This window comes from Onychostruthus taczanowskii, unplaced genomic scaffold (assembly GCF_017590055.1).
Source record: "Onychostruthus taczanowskii isolate IOZ18803 unplaced genomic scaffold, ASM1759005v1 scaffold87, whole genome shotgun sequence".
Classification (NCBI taxonomy): Eukaryota; Metazoa; Chordata; class Aves; order Passeriformes; family Passeridae; genus Onychostruthus; species Onychostruthus taczanowskii.
Window position 1 is genome coordinate 161,485 of NW_024506662.1, and position 20,809 is coordinate 182,293.

Sequence of the window (20,809 nt, forward strand, 5' to 3'; positions counted from 1 at the left end):
GGAAAGAATAACTTTCAAAAGGATTTTGTCTCCTAAAGATGCAGGTACCTTTCTCTTTTTTTGTCTTAAATCCTTCCTTGTGATTTGGTGTGCATTGTTTAGTTGTATTCTCATTTGTTGGGTCAAGCCAAGCTGTAGTCAGTCAGTGGGGAAATTCTAATGTCTGTTTATAGGCAAGCATAGAAAGTATCTGTGTATACAGTGAATTAAAAAGATATATCTATATCACTTTTTATTCACCATATCATGATACTGGTCTTGAATCTAGCATGATACAAAACATTTTAAGGGCCAAGCTAACCTCACTTGACATCGCTAAGGTTGTATTTAATGAAGAGCTGTGTAATTACTGCCTTTGTTATGTAGCTTGAGATGCTGAGATGTTTCAGCTTGTGCCAGCTCCTTTGGATCAAATTTGCATTTGTCTGGTAGTGCTGTTTATGCTTGTCATGGTGGTGGCCGGGACCAGCTGGGAATGCTAGTGGACAAACCTCATCCCAGCAGCACATGTCTGACCCCTTGTTTCTTGCAGTGGAGAGAGGTGATAGAATTGATGCCATTTGTACAGTGTCCAAGGACATCCTGTGTAGAGATATCTCCTGATATGATTAAATAATTGCGTAATTATGTGCTTTTTCAACTCTGTTCAATGTATACAGCAGTCATTAATCTCCCACTGACCGTACTGGTGTGTGTTGTGTTGCTTCTGCAACACCTTACTTACCACCAACAATATTGCCATGATAATTAACGATTCAAAACCAGGGCTCATTTTGCAAATCTTTGTCATTCAGGATTTTGTTTTGCTAACCAATTTAAATTTGTATTCCAGGGTTTGTAGGCAACAGTGATGTACAGTATCATCTGCATTCGCACTTAGGATTAGTAAATAATAAGTAGGAATCAGTCACTATCAAAATGAGTCAGTCTTCACCATGACAAAATCAATAAAAATAGGTGCAAAACGCACTGTTCTTTTGTGGGTCATCTAATAGGATCTTTAACAGAACAGTCTGTATTGAGTCAGGCCTTGCCTGTTTATAAAAACAGAAAACCTGTGATGCAACCCCAAAAAGCAATTTAACTCCACCCCAGTGTCAGACTTATCCCTGGAAGTATCAGGGATAATTGTGTCATGCCTTAAAATGCCTGCCTTGCAAAGCACACACTGCTGTTTCTCACGCTTTCACAAACCTTCCAACTCAGGCTGTGACCATAGTGCGCTTGGCTTCGAGCTTCCATTTCAGCCTTCATCTTCTTTTGGTGTGCTGATAGCCCTCGAGTGACAAAATAACATCTCACTATGCAGCTGATCCTGCTGGAACTCTTAGTTGCCCATGAGTGCTGTAGGTTGAAGACTAGATGGGCCCAATTTGCAAAAAAATACAGAACCACAGAAATACATGCTGAGTCCTGCTGGGCTTACACTTTAAGACAGATTCTTACCCACATTTCCAGTGAGCAGCTCAGCTCTGAAACACTCTATTTCATGCAACTTGGATGCTAAACAGTGGCTGTGTGCAGAGCCAGCTCATATCCTCGTGTGTCTTGGGATGTACAAATTCAAAAAACAGCCATCCTCAAAGAGCTTCACACAGAACTCAGCTCACACACTGTGGAGTTTCTGCAGAGCCACATATTCTGTGTCACATTACCTAATTCTCAGAGCACAGAGACAACCCAGCCCCAGGTCCATGCAGTGTGACACAAGGAGTACAGAGACACTCTTGAAGTTCTGCTGGAGTAGGCTCAGGTCGAGCACAACCCAGGAAGGCTCTGGCAAAATCTCATCAGTACTGCTCTTCTTTACTGTCCAGGCAATCCAGGTTTTTCAAGAAGCCACATGATCCTTGCTCCTTATCTCCCTGATAATTGGAGAGTTACCTGCTTGCCTGATAGATATTTGTCACATTCTATTTCCAAATGGATGCCATTCTTACTTTAGATATTTAATGAGAAAAAATAATGAAAACACTCCTTCACTGTAACCAGATGACTTATTGCTATTGCTGAAACTGTTCTCCTGCCATTTATATTAGATTTTTTTTTTTAATGAGCTCTGCTCCATGATGAAGGTAAGATCATCTTCCTGACTCATCATTCTTGTTGAGACACTCAAGCTGAGCTTCTGCTTTCCTCCACTCCTCTGCCTTTTGTCCATCACAGTGAACACAGCTTTCTTGTTCCATCCATTGTAATTCACTTTATACTATTGTGCCATCAGCTTGTGCAGTGCAAGTGAGGTAACATGTTCACTTGCCTAATTTTTTTCTTCTGTTCTCTGATTACAGCCTTATTCATAGGGGAAATGCTCTCTCAGAATCCACAGGCCACTCTGTTTTCTTCCCCACAGATCATCCTGTAAGAGTTCCTTCTGCCTTGGTCCCTGCAATGCACAGCCAGGCAACCAAAGACTAGAGAGCTGGCAAGTTGAGATGATTCCTTACTGTTAAAAGCTATCTGTTATCTCAGTCTCTTAACACCACTCTTTTGTTTGTTTGCCTTCTGTATTTTGTCATCCTTCACTGAGAGTTGGGCAGGAAGGATACTGCTTCTGTTGGATAGTTGGAGAGCCTTACTTGTTTGGAGACTTCAATCACTAATATTAGATAATTAATATGCAATAAAGAAGAGTCTCTAGTGTTGCATTATCTTTTATGTTTGCTGTTGAGAGGAAAGAAAGAGCAGAGTTTTCATCAGTTATAGGGAGTGGAATAGCTTTTACCTTCCAAAGCAGAAAAATGTGGAGAATGCTTTTGTTTTTCTATCCATGTAAAATCCTAATTGAGAATTTTGTACACATATATCGACAGACAATAGAAAAGGAAGAATTTTGTTGTCAGCTATTTTTGTTTTCACATCTGGATAGAACTCAAGAATGCCTAAATTGTTTGTCCCACATTCCTACAAAAAGCAGGTATTTTTGTCCTCATTGCAGGGGACAGAAAAAGACAAAAAATTAGTCTTCAGAATAAACTATGTCAAAAGTTATTGTGTGAAAAGGAAGCTTTTTACCATAGCAACTGCTTTGCTGCCCTAACAGCAGCAGTATTTGTTAGCATTAGTCACAGCTGGTTTGCGCCTCTTGCATTAGCCCACATGCACAGGATACAAGTGGAAAACCCTCATCAGAACTTAATGTCACATAGCTTAATGACACATTTCTAGCCTGTTCTTTTGTGTGTTTTGTGTCATAATAACTTTCACAGTTCAACAGGATTCAATATTCCCTGTGCTTATTTCTGCAGGCACCCTAGACAAACATGTAGAACTAGAGAAACTTGTGGCCACGTTCCTTGGTGTGGAAGATGCTATGGTGTTTGGCATGGGCTTTGCAACTAACTCAATGAATATTCCAGCCCTTGTTGGAAAGGTGAGTACTTCCTTCAGGAACACATAGAACAATCACTTATTAATTGTTTTAACTGCTGTTGCAGTACTATGGGCTTTCAGTGCATGGAAAGGCTTGATCGAGGAACAAAGCTTGGTATCAGGAATGTGTGAGTCATAAAGATGATGACCTTGTGACTTGAAATCTGCTCCTTTATCACCTGTGCTAGCGCTGAGTGTTGCTATCACGCATACCTAACATCTGCGTAAGGATCAGTGATACAGCTCTCTAGCTCCTCTTAATGAAGTTGCTTCTCCTTAAAAAGTAACCAAATGTTGAATCCCATGTCCAGGTGTTGTGGGATGAAGTATTTAGGCTACTTGCTGATATTTTGCCCATCTGCCTGTGGTGTAAGATGATGATTAGGATAGTTTTTACAACACTTTGAGAAAGTGTGGAGCAGTTTGAAGTGTGCCATGCAAGCACAAAGCACCCCCTCCCTCTAGGTGGAGGTAGAATGAATTCAGTTTGTGGTGTATGACCAGGACTTCTGAAACACCAGCACAGAGGTGAAGTCACTGCACTCTCTGCTGAAGATGACTGCAGCTTTTGCAAGATCTCTAAAATACAAGTGTTGGGCAGGGAGAGTTGCTTCAGTTATCCAGAACATGAACTTCAGTCTGCAGCAGTGCTGGAGAACTTGTCCAGCAGTTTCAAGGGGGACAGATACAGAGAATTAATGAAGGTAAATTTATGAAATTGGAGATATGCAGTGTGAGACACTTGTCCTAGCTGTATAATGATTTTTCCTCCCTTGCCTGGCTTCATGTAGAAATTCAAGCCTCTGTCAGAGGTGGGATAGGTATAAGTGGCACAAATAAAGAAATGACTGTATGCATTTTTAATAAAAAATATATGTGTGTATATATATATTTGAAAATTCTCTGTGTATTATTATATATATTACAAATATTATTCAACTACCCTATGTTTGAGAGATTTACTCCTATGTTTTCTTCTATAATTAAGTCTATCAGCTACATTTTCTTGTCAAGCTGCACCTACACTTACTGTTGGTTCTGCAAACCAGTCTCTATGGAGATTGTGTGAGGATCTCTCAACCTAGGCCTAATCTATGATTTCAGAATAAGTTTTTGCTTAATTATGTGTTGCCCTTTGGGTAATGAAACACAGCAAAACCTGTTCAATAGAAAGCAGAGCTAAACAAGGGTTTGAATTTCAACTTGAGTCCTGCCCCTGTCTATTAATATAATAGACAAATTTACTTCTCCCACATTTCTATTTTCATTTCTAAAATCAAAGGGACCTTTCAAATGAGTTAATTAATAAAAAGTATACTACAGGTCAACTCTATATGCATTTACTAGAGAAAGACTCTGGTTCCTAAAATTGACTCACATCTTAATGGAGGTGGGACTTACAGGCATCAGCCTCTCCTCATCTCATTTCTGCAGTCCACAGGGCTGATGTCAGGCCAGCCCTCACTATTACTCCTCCTTACACTACTGCCATACAGTCTTTATATGTGGGGTGGTGGCTGCGTTTTCCTTACAACTCACAATGGGCGGTAAACAGGTGATAGATGAAGCAACATTGCCTGATTTTACTATAAAGCACTCAGTCTTTAATCGGATTGTTTGCCGCTTTCCAGTTACAGGAAATATTGGGTCCCTGTGCATCACCTGGGAATGCCTGAGAATCTGATCCCACTCTTTCAGCCTATCTCTTTGCAGTGCACCCCAGCACCTTCAGAAAAGTGGCAGAAAATTCACTTAATGTCTAATCCTTACAACTTAATTGGTGCAATCTTGTATTTGCGGGGTTCCCAGATGAAGGAAGGAATGATGCATCTGATTCCATGTTCTTAGAAGGCTAATTTATTATTTTATGATACTATATTATATTAAAGAATGCTATACTAAAACTATACTAAAGAATACAGAAAGGATACAGACAAAAGGCTAGAAAGATAATAATGAAAAGCTTGTGACTCTCTCCAGGGCCCTGATACAGCTTGGCCCCAATTGGCCAATAAGTCAAAATAATTCACATAAAACCAATGAAACAACTGCCTTTTGGATAAACAATCTCCAATCATATTCCAAAACATCAAAACACAGGAGAAGCAAATGAGATATTGTTTTCCTTTTCCTCTGAGGCTTCTCAGCTTCCCAGGAGAGAAATCCTGGGTAAGGGGATTTTTCCAGAAAATATGACGGTGAGAGTGCAATGCTCTATCATAGACATGTGTGTATGCTGGCACACACGTGCACATGAGTCTGCAGCTTCCTAGTTAGTGCAGATGCTCATTGTTTTCCTTCTCCACAGGGCTGCCTCATTTTAAGTGATGAGTTGAACCACACTTCTCTCGTTCTCGCAATGCTCTATCATAGACACGTGTGTATGCTGGCACACACGTGCACATGAGTCTGCAGCTTCCTAGTTAGTGCAGATGCTCATTGTTTTCCTTCTCCACAGGGCTGCCTCATTTTAAGTGATGAGTTGAACCACACTTCTCTCGTTCTCGGTGCGAGGCTTTCAGGTGCCACTATTAGAATCTTCAAGCATAATAGTGAGTATTGAAGTTGGAAACCTTTAGAGACAGACTTGTTCACATCTCAAAGGCAAAAATGATTTATTTTACTGCTTACTTTGCTGTCAGTTGCAAGATGATACTTTGGTCCAGGATCAACTGTTTAGTATTATGAGTAGTTTCTGATGGGAAAAATTAATAGTGCAATACTATAATTGCTATTATGACTTTTTGACTTGCTGAATGACTGTGTGCTGCCACAAAAGTTTTATTGTTATTGTCATTGTAGCCCAAGCAGTAGAAACATATTTACAAAAACATGCCTGTTTCCAGCAGGTTCATGAAACCAGAATTACCTTAATGTGGCATTCCTTTGAAGCAGTTACTCTGAATTCCCAGGGATCTAATGGCAAAGATGCAGATGGTTATATCAACAGCATCATCCCAAATATTCTTTGAAATCGTATTTTAGTATAGAAATCGCACATTAACTTGGCAATTTTATAGTTATCTTCTAAAATTCTCTGTAACTTTTATTTAGTTAGTGCCGCTGTGGTTATTGTCAGAAACATTGGCAATGCCCTTGATGGCAAGAGCTTGTTCTTTTCCCTTATTCCCATTACAGTTCCTTTTTCCTTCCTCACTGCTGCCACCAGGCAGTGATTGCAAGAAAGGTTTAGAAGCTAGTGTAGTGGTGAGAACTCAGAAGAGTGGTCTGATTACCCTTCTTAATGGCTAATACAATCCCTTGTCTTTACTAAGTGTTGCTTAAGGGAAGCAAAAATGAATTATGCATATGCTGTGAAAAGCCTAAGGATGAGTTGGAATGAAAAGAACACTATAATTATACTATAAGATGTTGTTATAATTAATATCAATTCATAATTTGGCCAAGAAGCAATTTCTGAAGATCATTCAAGGATTAAAGACCATCTGAACCTGAATATTTTTACAGAATTAATTATTCATAGAATAACTGTAGCATACCCCAACTTGGTCCACTTCCACAAATCTGGATATGCTAAGCATGGTTACCACACCAGTCTTTTCTCAACTTTTCCTTGGTTGTTCAAAGCCTTATCCCATTCAATCAGGTTACATCACATCCTGAAGGCTGACCTCTTACTGCTCAAATCTAAACGCTCTCAGCCTCTCCACCCACCTATGCTGTGTGCAGTCCAGCTGGTTTGTGTCACTTCCCACATCATTTCAGAAAACATTTCAGTTTGAGGAGTATATTACTCTCAGCTGTGAAGATGTCACCTGGAGCTGTCATGCTTGCTTTAAGGAATTCAGTCTCTAACCATTCCTCAATATCTCACTCCCCTTCATTCCTCAATATCTCACTCCCCTCCGCAGAATCTGACACCTAACCAGCTTCTGTTGCACTGACAGTAGACTAAAGCTGATGCTCTTCTGAATAATGAATAAGCCAAAAAATAATAGTGAGCTGCCCAAACAGCACTAATCCAGCACTGGAAAACACACACAGTTCCTTTAAGGATCTTGGCAAACCTCAGTGGAAGCCCATCCAAGTTACTTTGGAAAAACTCATTGGTTTCAAGATTAAAGATCTTATTTGCCAAAGACAGTCTTATATGCCATTGCTGTGAACTCAGCTTACTTCCAATATGAAACCTTGGAAACTTTTGCAAGTACTCTTTGGAATTGAGTGACAGCTTTTGTTGTCACAATTTTGTAGTCTTGAGCCTAAGCTGCATTTAGAGAGAGCTTCACGTGCCCGTGCTCTCTCTCAGCCCACTCTGAGTCTCTCAGATTGTTACTTCTGTGGTTAGAAAGTTGTGTCTTTTAATAATTCCTCAATCATACCATGAGTTACACATCACTAACAACTAGAAGAAGAGATGTATGTATGTATGTATGTACCTTTTGCTTTGGGGGAAATATGATGTGTTTTGGGGGAGGTAGCAGTGGAAAGCATAACCCAGCAGACTGCCTTTGTAGGATGCAAGCTTTCACCCAAAATGGAGCAGACAGCCTTGTGCCCTCTGAGTCTGTCAGGGAGTAGTGCAACACAAGTCAGTACAGCATAAAAATTAAGTACCAAAACTGTATTAATTAAGTAACCAAAAATTCCGGCTTGGTTGGGAGGGTTCTTTTCAGTTAGACAGATGTTTGTTTGTTGGACCAAAGCTGTGTTGCTTATGCTCCCAGAGTCATTCCTGTTAATGTGTGGGTATGTGACAGATAGAGGCATGCCCAAATTGTCAGACTGTGCTTGTGCTGTTGTTGTCACGCTTGGGAATAGGAGAATTGAGCCGTGCTCCATGTCACACTGCTTGGTGTGAATGCAAGGTTCCTTCTGCTGTACTGGCCCTGTGCATGAATAGAAAACTTTGCACTTCAAGCTGCTGCTTTAAGATCTTTAATAAGCATTGATTTCACCATCCGGTTCTAACAAGAGCATAAATCTCTCTCCTCTTTACTTTCCCTGCTCTGTTATGGAAAAACTCATTGTCTAAAGAAAAATGATACAAAACTTTGTTCTATGATAAAAATATTTCACAGAAAAGAGAGTAAAATCTACCATTTTGAACTTGCTATGAAGTACCTTCATCTTTCAAAGGCTGTACTGTAGCTAATTCTGTAAAACTATTACTTTATTTCAAAGCATGGAATCTGTAATAGAAGATTGATTTGTCATCTTGCAAAAGTAAATAATTATTACTTTATTATTAAGAGAGAATTATTTCATTTGTAAGACAAGAAAGACTACCTATTACCTTAATTATGTATAATGTAGTTCTTATTCTTACAAAAGTTAATGAAGTTCTATTTCAATATGTGGGTAGCTCTCTTAATCATTACACTTTCCATAAAATTCTGTATAACTTTTCTAGAACAGACAAGATCCTTAGGCATCTGTGCTTTTCCTAGGTGAAATAAAAGGCATCTGGATATCTTTCCTTTTTGACAAAAACATTGCATGGGTGTATGAAAAGGTTTTCAATCTAAAGTGAATATTATTAAAAAAAAAATAAATTTGCTGTGGACCTATAAGTCTGTTTTTATTTGGACATAGGAATGTGCCCTGCATCCTGACTGCCAGTGAGCAATCCCTTCCTTGTAAACAGACAGGATTTTACAGGCCTGGGCTGAGAGAAATGCACAGGCACACACACCTACAGATCATCTGCGTGAGAGAAATGGAAGAGAATATTCCATCTTAGCCCCATAACTAAAATCTCCTGAACAGGGCCTGCCCTTCCTTTGGGCTCTCATTAGCTCTGTCTCTAGTCTTCACCCTGCTAAGGGCATAGCAGTTTTGGCACATGGGTTTTGGCCTTCAAGGGGGTTTTTCTGTGTCAGGCATTTGTGAGGTTTTGTGGGTGCAAGCACCAAAGTTCAGCTCCCTGGAGTCCCTGAATCACAGGTCTAGGGGATTTTAAATTTTTTTTTCAATTTTATTGTAGGGTCTAAGCAGTCCTAAATGTATGCAGTAGTGTTTTAGTGAACTGAAATCATTCCGACCTGCCCATAAAGCACCTGCCTTTTGTCTCCTCTGCTGTGGGATGGACACCACTCAGGTTGCCATTTCCTAGGCAGTGATTTTTTTGGGAAGATAGGACAGAGCTGCAATGCTGCACTGGAATTCAGGCAGCAGCACTATCCAACAGCCAGTGTGCCGTGGGACAAGGTGGGATGCTAAAACATCTCTCCACCACTGGGGCAGTAGTGGCCTGGCCTTGGTTAGTTTTTTTGCTAGAAGGTGTCTGATGTTACCCTCACCAGCCCTGGTCTCCAGGGAGTCTCTCCCACCTTCCCCAGGCTTGGGGGTCCCTCAGTTAAATGGGGGCTGAACTCAGATGGTTTTACTTTCTGGCTCAGGGAGAGATTGACTGTAGGTTTTTGGCCTTTTTTTTTTTCTTTTTAATTTCTAAGGCAATCTTTTACTAACACCATACATTTAATAGCCCTATTTCAGGACCTCTGACCTTTATCTGGTTAAATATTAGCCAAAATCCTTGACCCTTCCAATAAAACCTGAAAAGCAAAACCAAATATTTAACCATTAATCAGCCTGTGATTTTATCAAGGTGTTTCTCTCCCAGCAGTTCTGGGTCTTACACTGGTATCAGGTGTTCCTTCAGTGAACAGATGAGAGTGTTATGGACTAATTTTATCCAAGTGAGTTCTGTTCTTACCAGCCTGTAAAAGAAGGCAACATGCAAGGCTAAGGATTTGTTTATTCTTTCTAATTCTACTATATTTTTCCCATATAGCATCAAACAACTCAATTGCAGTCCCATTTTCAGGCTTAGATTTGCAATTGCACCAAAAGTCAATGGGAATGTTGCGACAAGGTACAGAACTTGGGCCGTGGGGGAAAAAATATTTGCAATTCTCTTCATTGCAAGGGATTGCAATGCATTGATTCACTGAGCAGTCAGAACAAGTGATCCTGTGAGGAAGGCAGGAAATTGCAAAGCATAACCAAGCACATTGGTTAGGTGAAAACCCAGCCTGTAATCTGGTGCTGGAATCTGCATCTGAATGGCAATCAGGGCGATACATTCCCAGCTCCTACTTGTGCACCTTTTCAGTCTTGTGAAAGTAATGAGGGGTTTTTTAGCTTCTCACAGATCAAGTGGTTGACAACAAGTGCGTGATGCAGGTGTGAGCTGTCCAGGTTTCCATACAAAACACAGTTTCCAGCTTGGACAACAATTGTGAATTTATGTTAATCCAACTCCGGCATTTCTCAGTCTACTCAGTCAAATTATTGCTTTGCAGTTCAGATACAAGTGCCATGAGGACACCTCGAGAATGCACAGCTACCTGGAGGAGCTGTACTTAATAAAGAAGGAACTTCTAGGTGGCAGAAGGCCTTCACCTTTCAGAGCAAATACATTCTCTAGCTAAAAAGAAGGAAATGAAGGGGGGGAAAAAGTGGAAAACTAAGTGCAACTAATTAAGCAAGCTAATAAAATAGGGGGGAAATTAAAGAGATAAATAAGCAGGTAAAAATTAGAAAGAGATCTCTTTGGCTGCAAAACTCCAAAAGTTTGTGGTGGCTTAGTACAAGACAGTTCCTTAATTTTTAATTTTTTTTTCAAACTGTGTAGGTAACCCTTGAATTTCAGAAGGGAGAGCAGTGTTACAGCTGTTACAGAGCAGGATGAAAGTCACATTACCCACTGGGGTTTTGTGCTCCTTGAAGCCTCTGGCCACTATCAGAGACAAGATAATTGCCCAGATAGGTGGACTGCAGCCTGATCCAGTTGGGTGTAATTCCCTGTGACACATACAGACGCTGGCAGGGAAGGAGACTGGTCTGTCCTGCTCCCTGCACGCTGTGTCTGCGTCCGCCCTCTCTGCTTTGAGAAAGCCACGTCTGACTTGCCAGGTGTGGACAGGGAGCTTTCTTGAGCCATTGCCCTTTACTTCCAGAGAGATTGGTATTTATTGAGGGCAGGGAGGGGAGTCTCAGGCTGTTACTGTGGCTGCAGTGATCGCCACTCCCACGTTCCAAACAAAGATATTTGTTTGTAGCCACGGGGTCTGTGCCCCCTTGCGTGAGAGTGCAAAAGGGGAGAAACTGAAAATCGGAGATGCAAGTGCAAAGCAAAAAGAAGAATATGACGAGAGCAGCAGCAGCCTGTTTATTTTAATTAAACAGGATTCAGCTGACATGACACAGGAGGTTTCCAGCCCACGCAGGGGAATGGTGATGACATCCCCAGCATTACAGTGTGAGGATGAGGGGTGGAGATGCTCCCTGAGCTCCCTCCAGAAGCCTGCTGTCCCACCTGCACTGGAGGCAGCATGACACGCTGCCTGCCCAGGTTCAGACTTGCTCCAGCCCACTGGCAGTTTGTGTTCCTGGTATTGAATTAACTATGAGAAACCCCAAACAAGGATTATGCAAGTCCGCCAACCCACTGACAGATCCACTGTCCCCTCTTAGGAAACTTTATCCTCCATCTCTGGGGAATATGCTGTAAGGAGAAGGTGGAAAGTGAAACATGGATAGATTTGTTTGTGCTTTGACTGATTAATCAAGTCAAAATCTTAACACTACCTCCTGGGCTGGTGAGCAGTTGTTGGCCATTGCTGCTGAGAACCCTGTGCTGGTGATGGTCAAACAAGAAAGGACTGTTATTTTCTCTATAGCTGGTTATTCAAGATGGACTCGTGCAGCTCATCATCTTAATATCCTAATGTCTCTCAATCTAACTATATTTAATGAGTAAATAATTTGATATCTGAAAGTCATCTGGGGTTGTGCTGTTGTTTTTCCTGGCATTCAGTATATCCCACTTTCTGAAAAGCTTAAGCACATGCACATAGAGCGCTGTTTTCACCTTGAAGAACAGAAGCAGCTTTTTGTGGGGAATACTAAAGATTTTTTTTTTCTTTCTGCCTATTTCCCCTTTCCAAATGAGGCTGATAATAGATCAGTAAAATTCATTTGTGCACAAACAAATCGTGTGTTGAATATTGCAGGCTTCAGAAAGGGTCACACATACATGTTTTTCAAAATGAGAAGTCAGAAGGAAAGTGAGATAGCCCTGATCCTGCAAACAGACATGTTCTTAGCCTGTACTCCAGCAGGACTATATTATATGTAAAACCAGGGATCCTCATCCTTTGGAGTTCTCCCCAGTCTGAGGTCTCATGGTAGTTTGAAAAGAAGACCAATTCACAGCCATGTCTTTTTTAAAATAGAATTATATACATTTCACATCGTTTCCTCTCTCCTTTTTTTTTTTTTCTTTTCATGTGTATGTGCTAAAGCAACTAAATCTTCAAGCCATGCTTTTAACTCGGAGGCAGAATGGCTTTTCTAAAGTCAAGATCCTATCTGGACTGGCACATAGAACACTGAATTGAAAAATTCTCTGTGATTCAGAAAAGAGATTCAAAGGTCCCAAAAGGATTTAGAAGACACTGACATAAGTAGAGAATAATTTGGTGGAGAAAAGAGGGTGTCCAAATTTTACTGTGAGCTCTCTGTCATCCTGAGGGAGCCTTTAAGAGGAGTTCTAAATATTATCTACTTGAAACAAAAGAGAAAGTGAGCAGCTGCAAATTCTCAGCTTGGTTTTAACTTTCCCATATAAAGCACCAAAGAACTTTCATTTCCTTGATTGCCATCTAGTGGAAAGTGTGCTGTCTGCGCTGCACTATTCCTAGCAGCATTTTCCATCTCAGAGCTCACTGAGGTGTGCAGGCCATTGCACCACTGAAACAAGGGGCAGCTGATACTGTCCATGCCTCTTTTGTGCTTTGTAGAGTACAGCAGGGACTTGCTAGGTCAGGTGCAGAGGGGCAGTTTCACTACTGAGATCTTTACCTTCCACCAACATCCCTGAATGTTCCTAGGAAGAGGTGAGGCATCAGGATTTGGAAGGGTTCAGGTCATAACTTGGCCATCTCTCAGGGCACAGGTTACTCACAATGGGCAATTAATGTGCACATGGCTCCATTCCCCTAGGGCAGAAACCAAACTATGGGTCAGTATTAATATTTCTAAGGTGTGTTTTTTCCCCTCAGGAAAATTCATTTTACACATTAACTTTGTGCTATTGTACAAGGTTGTATCAACTGTGTTGCTGAAGCAAATGGGGTTATATTGTGGAAAAATGCCATTGATTTTCTCAGCCCATGGTTTGAGCTGATCTGTAGTGTTATTTGGGTAATATGAGACTCTACAGGATGTTATTGGAAAACATTTTGAAATGCCTGTCCAAATTCCTGAAAAGTACCTGAATAATTCATTTTGAAGAGTGTCCATTCATTGCTGACACCAGAATGCTGGTGCATTGAGAGTCACGTTTGGCCTGACCTGGTTTCTGTGGCATTTTTTCTTGCTTCTTCTGTCTTTTTCAAAATTTCAGTGGCTTTCCTTCAAGATTTTTTGATGCCCCACACTCAGCCCTTAAGGAAGCAGCTGAGGATCATAACCTTGTTCCAGACCTCCTTATATTGAAGTCCTGCCAGTGCCAAGCATTTGGATTAGTGTATCCATGCCATATGTCTGTATCCACCTGCCTCTTCCTCTCTCATCAGCAACCTTCCACTTGCTTTCCTTCTTGAGGAGGACAAGCCTTCTCTTGCTGCCATCCTTATGTGCTTCATGCAGCCTTGTCAAAACCTTTGCTGAAGAAATGCTTGTTGTTTGTGAGCTTGTGGTTGGAAAGCAGCCAAAACTCACAGCTTATTCAGCCTTGATAAATTATGAGTATCAGCAGCCCCTACACAGAACTGCTGGCAGTTAGCCTCAGTACTGAAGCAAAAGTAATTCCTTTTTGCCTTTAAATACAAATTTATGCTGAGTATTTCTAGAAGTTTCGCAGATCAGGTGCATAACTGGAAGCTTTTTATAACTCTTCTTGTCTCTAAATTTCATTCACACCAATGAAAGGAATTGTTGGGTCTTGCATACTAATAAAATAAGTTTCTTTTTAGGACACTTTTTTAAAATGTTGTCTTTTTGTGAATAGGAAAAATAGCACCCAAGAGAAAATTGAAAGTTCTTTACAAAAAAACTTTGTTAATGCTTTTCCTTCCTCCTTTTCCTTATTTTAAATAAAGATATGCAGAGCCTCGAGAAGTTGCTGAGAGATGCAATAATATATGGACAGCCTCGCACCCACAGAGCGTGGAGAAAAATAATCATCCTGGTGGAGGGCATTTACAGGTATGTTTGTGTTGTAGAAAGATGAGTATTCTATCATTTCTGAGGACAGAATGATGGAATTGAGTGGGGCAAACTCTGATTCTAGGTATCTGAGGGAAATCTTAATGAGAGTGGAAGTTGCACTAACTTTCTCTGTCTCATGAATATGTTGATTTCCATTATGACAGCCTGAACCTTGTATCCTGTAGCTCAAATTAGATCCTGTACATTGTTCTGGATGTTGATTTAGGAAATCACAGTTGAGTGGGAGATGTACTGAGAGCAAGACAGGTAAGGTCATGTGTGTTGTGACAGATGTGATAAAGTTTGTGGACCTATAGTTGGTGAGGAGTTCTGCTGAGTAAGCTGGGCTTTCTAGAGTTTGTTACATGTGGGCAGATCAAAAGACAGCTACACAGAATTGATTAAACTCTGCGTGCCCAGATCTTGCCCAGCTGTTGAAATCTTAAGCTAGGCTTAGGTTAAGTGATATCAGCACCTTTTTAGTAACAAGTGCTGGATCTAATAGACTCATACTTTAACAGGAAAACTGAAAGACTGGCTTTCAAAGAATTATATAGTGGTATTTAACATAGCCCTAGTCCCTGGAGGAATTCAAATGAGAGAAGTGCCTTTGAGAATCCATCTGATAACAGCAGCTTCAATAATACAATGTAATTATAGAGCACCTAAGTCAGGTAGCCACACGGTGTGTTGCACTCATTGGTGCAGCTCACCCCCAAGCAGAAAGGCAAACAGTCGGAGTTGAGCAGCAAAGCAGTGGCACCAGCCAGGCTCATCATCCTGGGCTTTGTCCTGACAACTGCTCCAGGATGGAGAAGGATGTTAGGAAGGCAACCAGGGAGCTCCTGGAGGAGGAGCCACTCATGGGCAGGAGTTGGAGAAGGGAAAGGCAGGAGGGGCTGAAGAAGCAGGGGTGTGAACAGCAAGAGGTTTGCAGGGATGTAGGCAAGGCTACTGCAGTGGTGACAGGAGATGGGGGAGCAGGACAAGGCTGGTTTGGGGAGTAGCAACACCTGTCCCAGAGAGAAGGAAACCAGAACCATTCATTCACAGGACACAACAGGGTTTCTAAAAGTGACATTAAAACTTTATATGTGGGGATTGTATCACGTGTTGCTGAAATACAGCCGGTCTCAATGGGCAGTCACTTATGCCATTTTACTGCAAAATGCTGGCACAGCTCAGCCAATTAGCTTTTTTTTTTTGTAAGAAATCTTCTAGGATCTCATGTCACCACAACTTCATAGTTGTCAGTGCTTTCTTTTTGCCTAACGTTTTCCATCTGCAAAGAGACCGGATCAGTCCTTATCTAAACACCTGTCACTCAGAGGTGAAACAGGATCAGCAGATCAGCTGATCCAAAGCAGGCTGAACGTGTCCTTTCAACCAGAATAAACAGAGCAAAACTACAAATAAACATTGCTTGGCACTACTAAAAGAAAGCTTGGATTTAAGGACTTTGATCATGCAGAAATTAAGTGGACCACCAACATTTTACTGACAGATGTTCCCTTGGGTCACATGGCTGGCAGCAAAGGCTCCAGCTGCTGAGCTTTGTTCGCTTTTAAATCCTTTACCCTGAATATTGACCACTAGGGAATGAGAAGGTAGACTGGTAACATGGAGGCGTGGATCAGTCCAAGAAGTGGAACAAACCCACTGTCAGCTATTTAACTATACTAACTTATAACTGTATTTCCAGATTTATGTTTGGTGTAGAGTTTTCTTTTCCTGTAGTTTTACAGTGCATTCTCAAATGAGATTTAATTTGCCAGAATTCAAAAACCTTCTGTTGGAAAGCAAAATAAAAGCGCCTTAAACCTCAGAGTACCTACCTAAAGGAACCATAAAGTTCCTTCAGCTCCATAAAAGCTAAATAATGTTAAGACCACTCATGCCCTGAGTGTCTATGCTTCTGAAAGGCATAAGGTTCTGAAAAAACAAAGCTCAGGTCTCTAGTGGTCTGTCGTTGGAAGCTATCCCTAGCAGTAGCTAGGTTGGTTAGTTAGTTAGCTGTTTTCACAGATCAGGAATTGCAGGGTGTGGTTTGGTCGTAGAGCAGATCTGCTGGGGCTTGAGGGCGAGTGCCACCATGTGCCACCGCGCTGCGTCCCTGCCGCCGCCGCCAGCCCGGGACACGCGCACCCCGCGGCACCGCCAGGAGCAGCCTGAGCCAGCTGGTAGCTGGCAAAATTTCATATGCAATAAATAAATAAATAAATAAACAGCTGGAGAAAGAGTAGAAATTCTCTTACTCTCTTTGTGTGTATGTTCTTTCCTTTCTTGGCCCGGGTTTTTGAAAGACTAAAGTTTTCCAGCCCCATATTGGCTAATGATAGTTTTCTTGAAGGTTTGCCAAATGTCAAATTAACATTCATCAAGAGGGTTTAGAAGGAGTTAGAGTGCAGTCAATGTATTCTTCTTACAATAGTTAATACCACTTTTTTTTTTTTTCTTTTTTTTCCTTAAGTTATGCTTCAGGGACAGCAAATACAGAAATTAAATAACTTGGTCAGAGCCATTCTCCAAGTTAAAATATCTTGATGTGCAAGTTTGGTCTGGCAAATTTTTACAGAAATGCTTTTTCCAGAGATGTAAAAGAAAACACTAAGCTTTCCTTCTTTAAAAAGAATACTGTTATATGGGACACCATAGTCTTAGTATGGTGAAGTTTATGGTATGGAAAGAAATTTGCCTTCTGTTTCCATTAGGAGTATCTTAAAGTGTTTACACTTACCAGCTGGCAAAATTTGAAAAGGATCATTGTTAGCCAACATGAGCATTTCTGGAAATCAGACTTGTGTTTGGAACCATAAACCACAGATTTTTCTTGGTTAAAACTGAAGGCAGAATTCGCCTCTCAGCCAGGGAAGCATTCAAGCTACATGTCAAATAAATAGCATTAGGTATATTTTTGTTTGCTTTTTAATGTCTTTATTATCTTAAAAAGAAAAAAAAATCATCAAAATTAAATATAACTCCTAGTGAAAGCTGGTTTTTGACTTGGACCAGCCTAGGAGCAAATATATTCAGTTTGTGTTCCAAACTGAGGGAGACCATCTAGCCATCAATCTTGACTCCAAAAAGCATGAACAAATTTTGGCAGTAACCAGGGCACAAGTTAAACCGACTTGCTAAATAATATTTTTATTATTTGAATTCCAGCTAATGTTTTCCTTGGCTTCTACCATTTCCAGTTCAGGATTAATCAGTTACTGTGCTCTTTTACATGGCTTGTGGTAGGCTTCTGCTCTCTTCCATGCATATTTACTTAGGAGTCAGATAGGCCAAGGCTCGGGGCGGAAGTTATGGAGCATCAGAAATTGATTGGAACAGATTGGTTTTCATTTGTTTTTTCCTTACTTTTAATGTAATTTGTGTAGTTTCCCTTCCAGCTAAGAAAATAGCTCTGATCAGTTAGATGTTGTCCAATGCCTTTTCATGTGCATTAGAAGTTCCTTGGCATTCAATGCCAATAGTGTAGGAAATTTAGCAGGGTATTTTTTATTTCCTGAGGTTAGGTGACTGGACTTCCAGAAAAAATATGAGGTAACATTTAATGTCTTTGGCGAAGGACCAGCATTAAAGGTTAAAATTGCTGTAATTTCAGTGTTGAAATGGAGTTGTATTTGAAGGCAGAGTTGAAAGATTTCCTTAAATTTTTTACTCTAAACTACAAAACAGAGATTGTTGTATGAATGTACAAAGTTTATGTAAGAAAACAGTACCTAAAGTAACTGCTAAAATGGAATGTATATGTCTTGTGAGTATCAGGCCAGGAAAGGAAGGACTTTTCCCAATTACAAACCAGCAAAGGGGAACAGGTAAACTCTTCAAATGTTGAAAAGATAGTGGTACTCTAGGGCATGTTTAAAGATGAAGTAGATCAGAGGTGGAATATTTGTAGATTAGTTTTCCTGACAAAAACAAAAAAAAAAAAAAAAAAAAAAAACAAAAAAAAAAAAAAAGGAGGTGGTACGGTGGTACCATAGTAGAATGTAGAAACCCCTTTCCCCAAGAAGTTTCAAGATAAACTGGGCAAAAAATCTGTCAATATTGTGTCAAGGGTAAGCTAAGCCTGTATTCCAAGTGAAGTGACCATTACAAGCGCACACCTCCCATCTCTCAAAGCACCTGGATCCACAATTCAACAACTGCATCAGGAAGAACATCAGTGCTTTGGTGTGGATTGAATCAAGTTCCAAACTGGAATGTTCTAAAAATTTAGGATTATCTCCTCTCATCTGGAAGTACGTGCAAAATGAGTGTGTACTGACCCAAGTTTTTGTGCCTGTCCACCACAAAAGGGAGATGAGGGTCAGCTGCAATCTAGAAGCTTTCACTCCCTGCCACCAAGCTAGGAATTTGTGCTACAAGACAGGATGTCATACCACATAATGAGAACAGCTGGCCTGGGCAGAGCCAGCTTTAGTTCATCTGCATCTGGGTTTTTTTTTTATATGCCCTGTGTGCTTGAGCAGATATGGAAACATTTGTACACAAAGCTAAGAGGCCCAGCCAGAGTGAGACAGAACCAGTACAGTTCACTTCTGGCTATTTGGTTTAATCTCACTTAAACATTTACTGGAGGATTCAGTAAATTTTCCATTTGGGCTACTCAAGGGGTTATGTGAAGTGAGCTTTGTCTTGAAGCAATTCTAGAGAGAGTGGTGTACATATCACCAGCCATCTCCCAGGGTCAAAAGAGGGACCAAGACCAGAGCTGGCAGCAAACAAGTTCTCACCTCTGTCATCAGGATGGCTGGGACCTGTTGGAATGGCAGCACAGAACATGTACACAACTCAAGCAGCACTTTATCAGTTCCATGGATGCTTCAAGGCCACATTGGGACCTCTCTCAACTATTGCATCTATGCCAGCCAGCCATCTTTCAAGAGCAGTAGATCAAAACTGAAATTGAGTACAAGTGCCTTGTTTTGCTAAGCAGCTTAGAGTTCCAAGAGAAATCTCCTACTCATATGAGAAAGAAAAAATTTCATTAAATCTTCTAAATGGTCAAATCTTGCATCAGCCATATACCAGCTTCATGTATTCTGGGATTCAGCACAACTTTCCTTCCATTACACAAATACCCAGCATTTTTAATTTACCCTTTTTTACTCTTTTTGAAGTTAAATGCTGTCTCTCCTGCCTGAATCTCCATTAGCCACTAAGCCTAATAATGACCATATAAATGTGGAAAAACGATTATTGCCCTTCTGTGCCTGGCTGTTGTGCCCAAGCATGCAGGAAGGTGGAGGGTGGGATTGCAGTTTGCAGAGGTGCTCTTTACTCTCCCTGCAGACCCACCAGACACAGCTGAAAGCTGCCAAGCCCAGCACGTATGATGGTGCACGTCCAAGCACATCCAGTGGCTCAGTGTCATTTTAGCTGACTAATGCTTTGACTCCGAGCTGTGTGAGGACTGTGGGCCCTGCCCTTGTATTCACTAGGAAAATAGCTGTGGTGGTTTAAGTTGCTTCTCCCCCATCTGCCAAGTGCTGTTTGGGAAAAGCGAGAAAACCCAGCCCTCAGGAGATTGCAGTACAAGCCCACCCTTCTTTGCTGCAAGGGACCGTGGTGCCAACACGCAGTCCTAACAGCTGCCTCTTTTATGGCTGGGCAAGACAGAAGGACATGATTTGCCAGCAGTCAGCAACAGCCAAAAATATGCCTCCAGGCACACACAGCCAGGCTCTCTGAACCTCCCAGTGTGAGCAGCACAAGCAACCCTTGTCCATGGCTACTCCCCCATGCTGTTACACTAATGGAGACTTGTCTTTGGGTAGGTCTACTTCAAAACTGGAGACCAGTTTCCAAGTTTACTCAGGAGACCAAAGGATGAAGAAGGACTAAAATTGTGAGAAATTGCCCAAGTGCTAAAAGCACATTGTGCTCCTTTTGTGGTGCCAAACTTCCAGCTGCACAGTACAAGTGGCAACAAAGCAGCCTGTGAAAGCCATTGGTTCAGAATCCAAAAATTTCCAAGGCACTGTTGATTGCACTTTTCTTTTGTACTTGCTATTTGGGACCAAAGTCCATGTTTCTCGTCATCTGAAACTCGTTGCATTTGCAAGTGGATGCACCTTAGCTGTGGGCTATAGCCACAGAGCCCTGGTTTCCTGGCCCACAGCACACTGAATTTGTGTTTGATGGGAAGTTTTTAGCCTTTAAAGACCTGCTTCCTAGAGCTAGTGGAAGAGAACATGATTAACTCATTATGAAATGAATACTGAGTGCATCGGAGCACATCAAA

General features: G+C 41.1%; 1 protein-coding gene across 1 annotated transcript in view; it reads left to right on the forward strand.

Annotated features, from left to right (window-relative positions):
- The window catches only part of SPTLC3 (serine palmitoyltransferase long chain base subunit 3), a 78,331-nt gene that overhangs the window by 38,681 nt on the left and 18,841 nt on the right, over nucleotides 1-20,809 (forward strand). Inside the window, exons 5-7 of the mRNA XM_041425136.1 lie at nucleotides 3,249-3,373; nucleotides 5,831-5,924; nucleotides 14,445-14,550. Coding sequence (XP_041281070.1) covers nucleotides 3,249-3,373; nucleotides 5,831-5,924; nucleotides 14,445-14,550 — 325 coding nt within the window. The remainder of the gene's footprint in view (nucleotides 1-3,248; nucleotides 3,374-5,830; nucleotides 5,925-14,444; nucleotides 14,551-20,809) is intronic.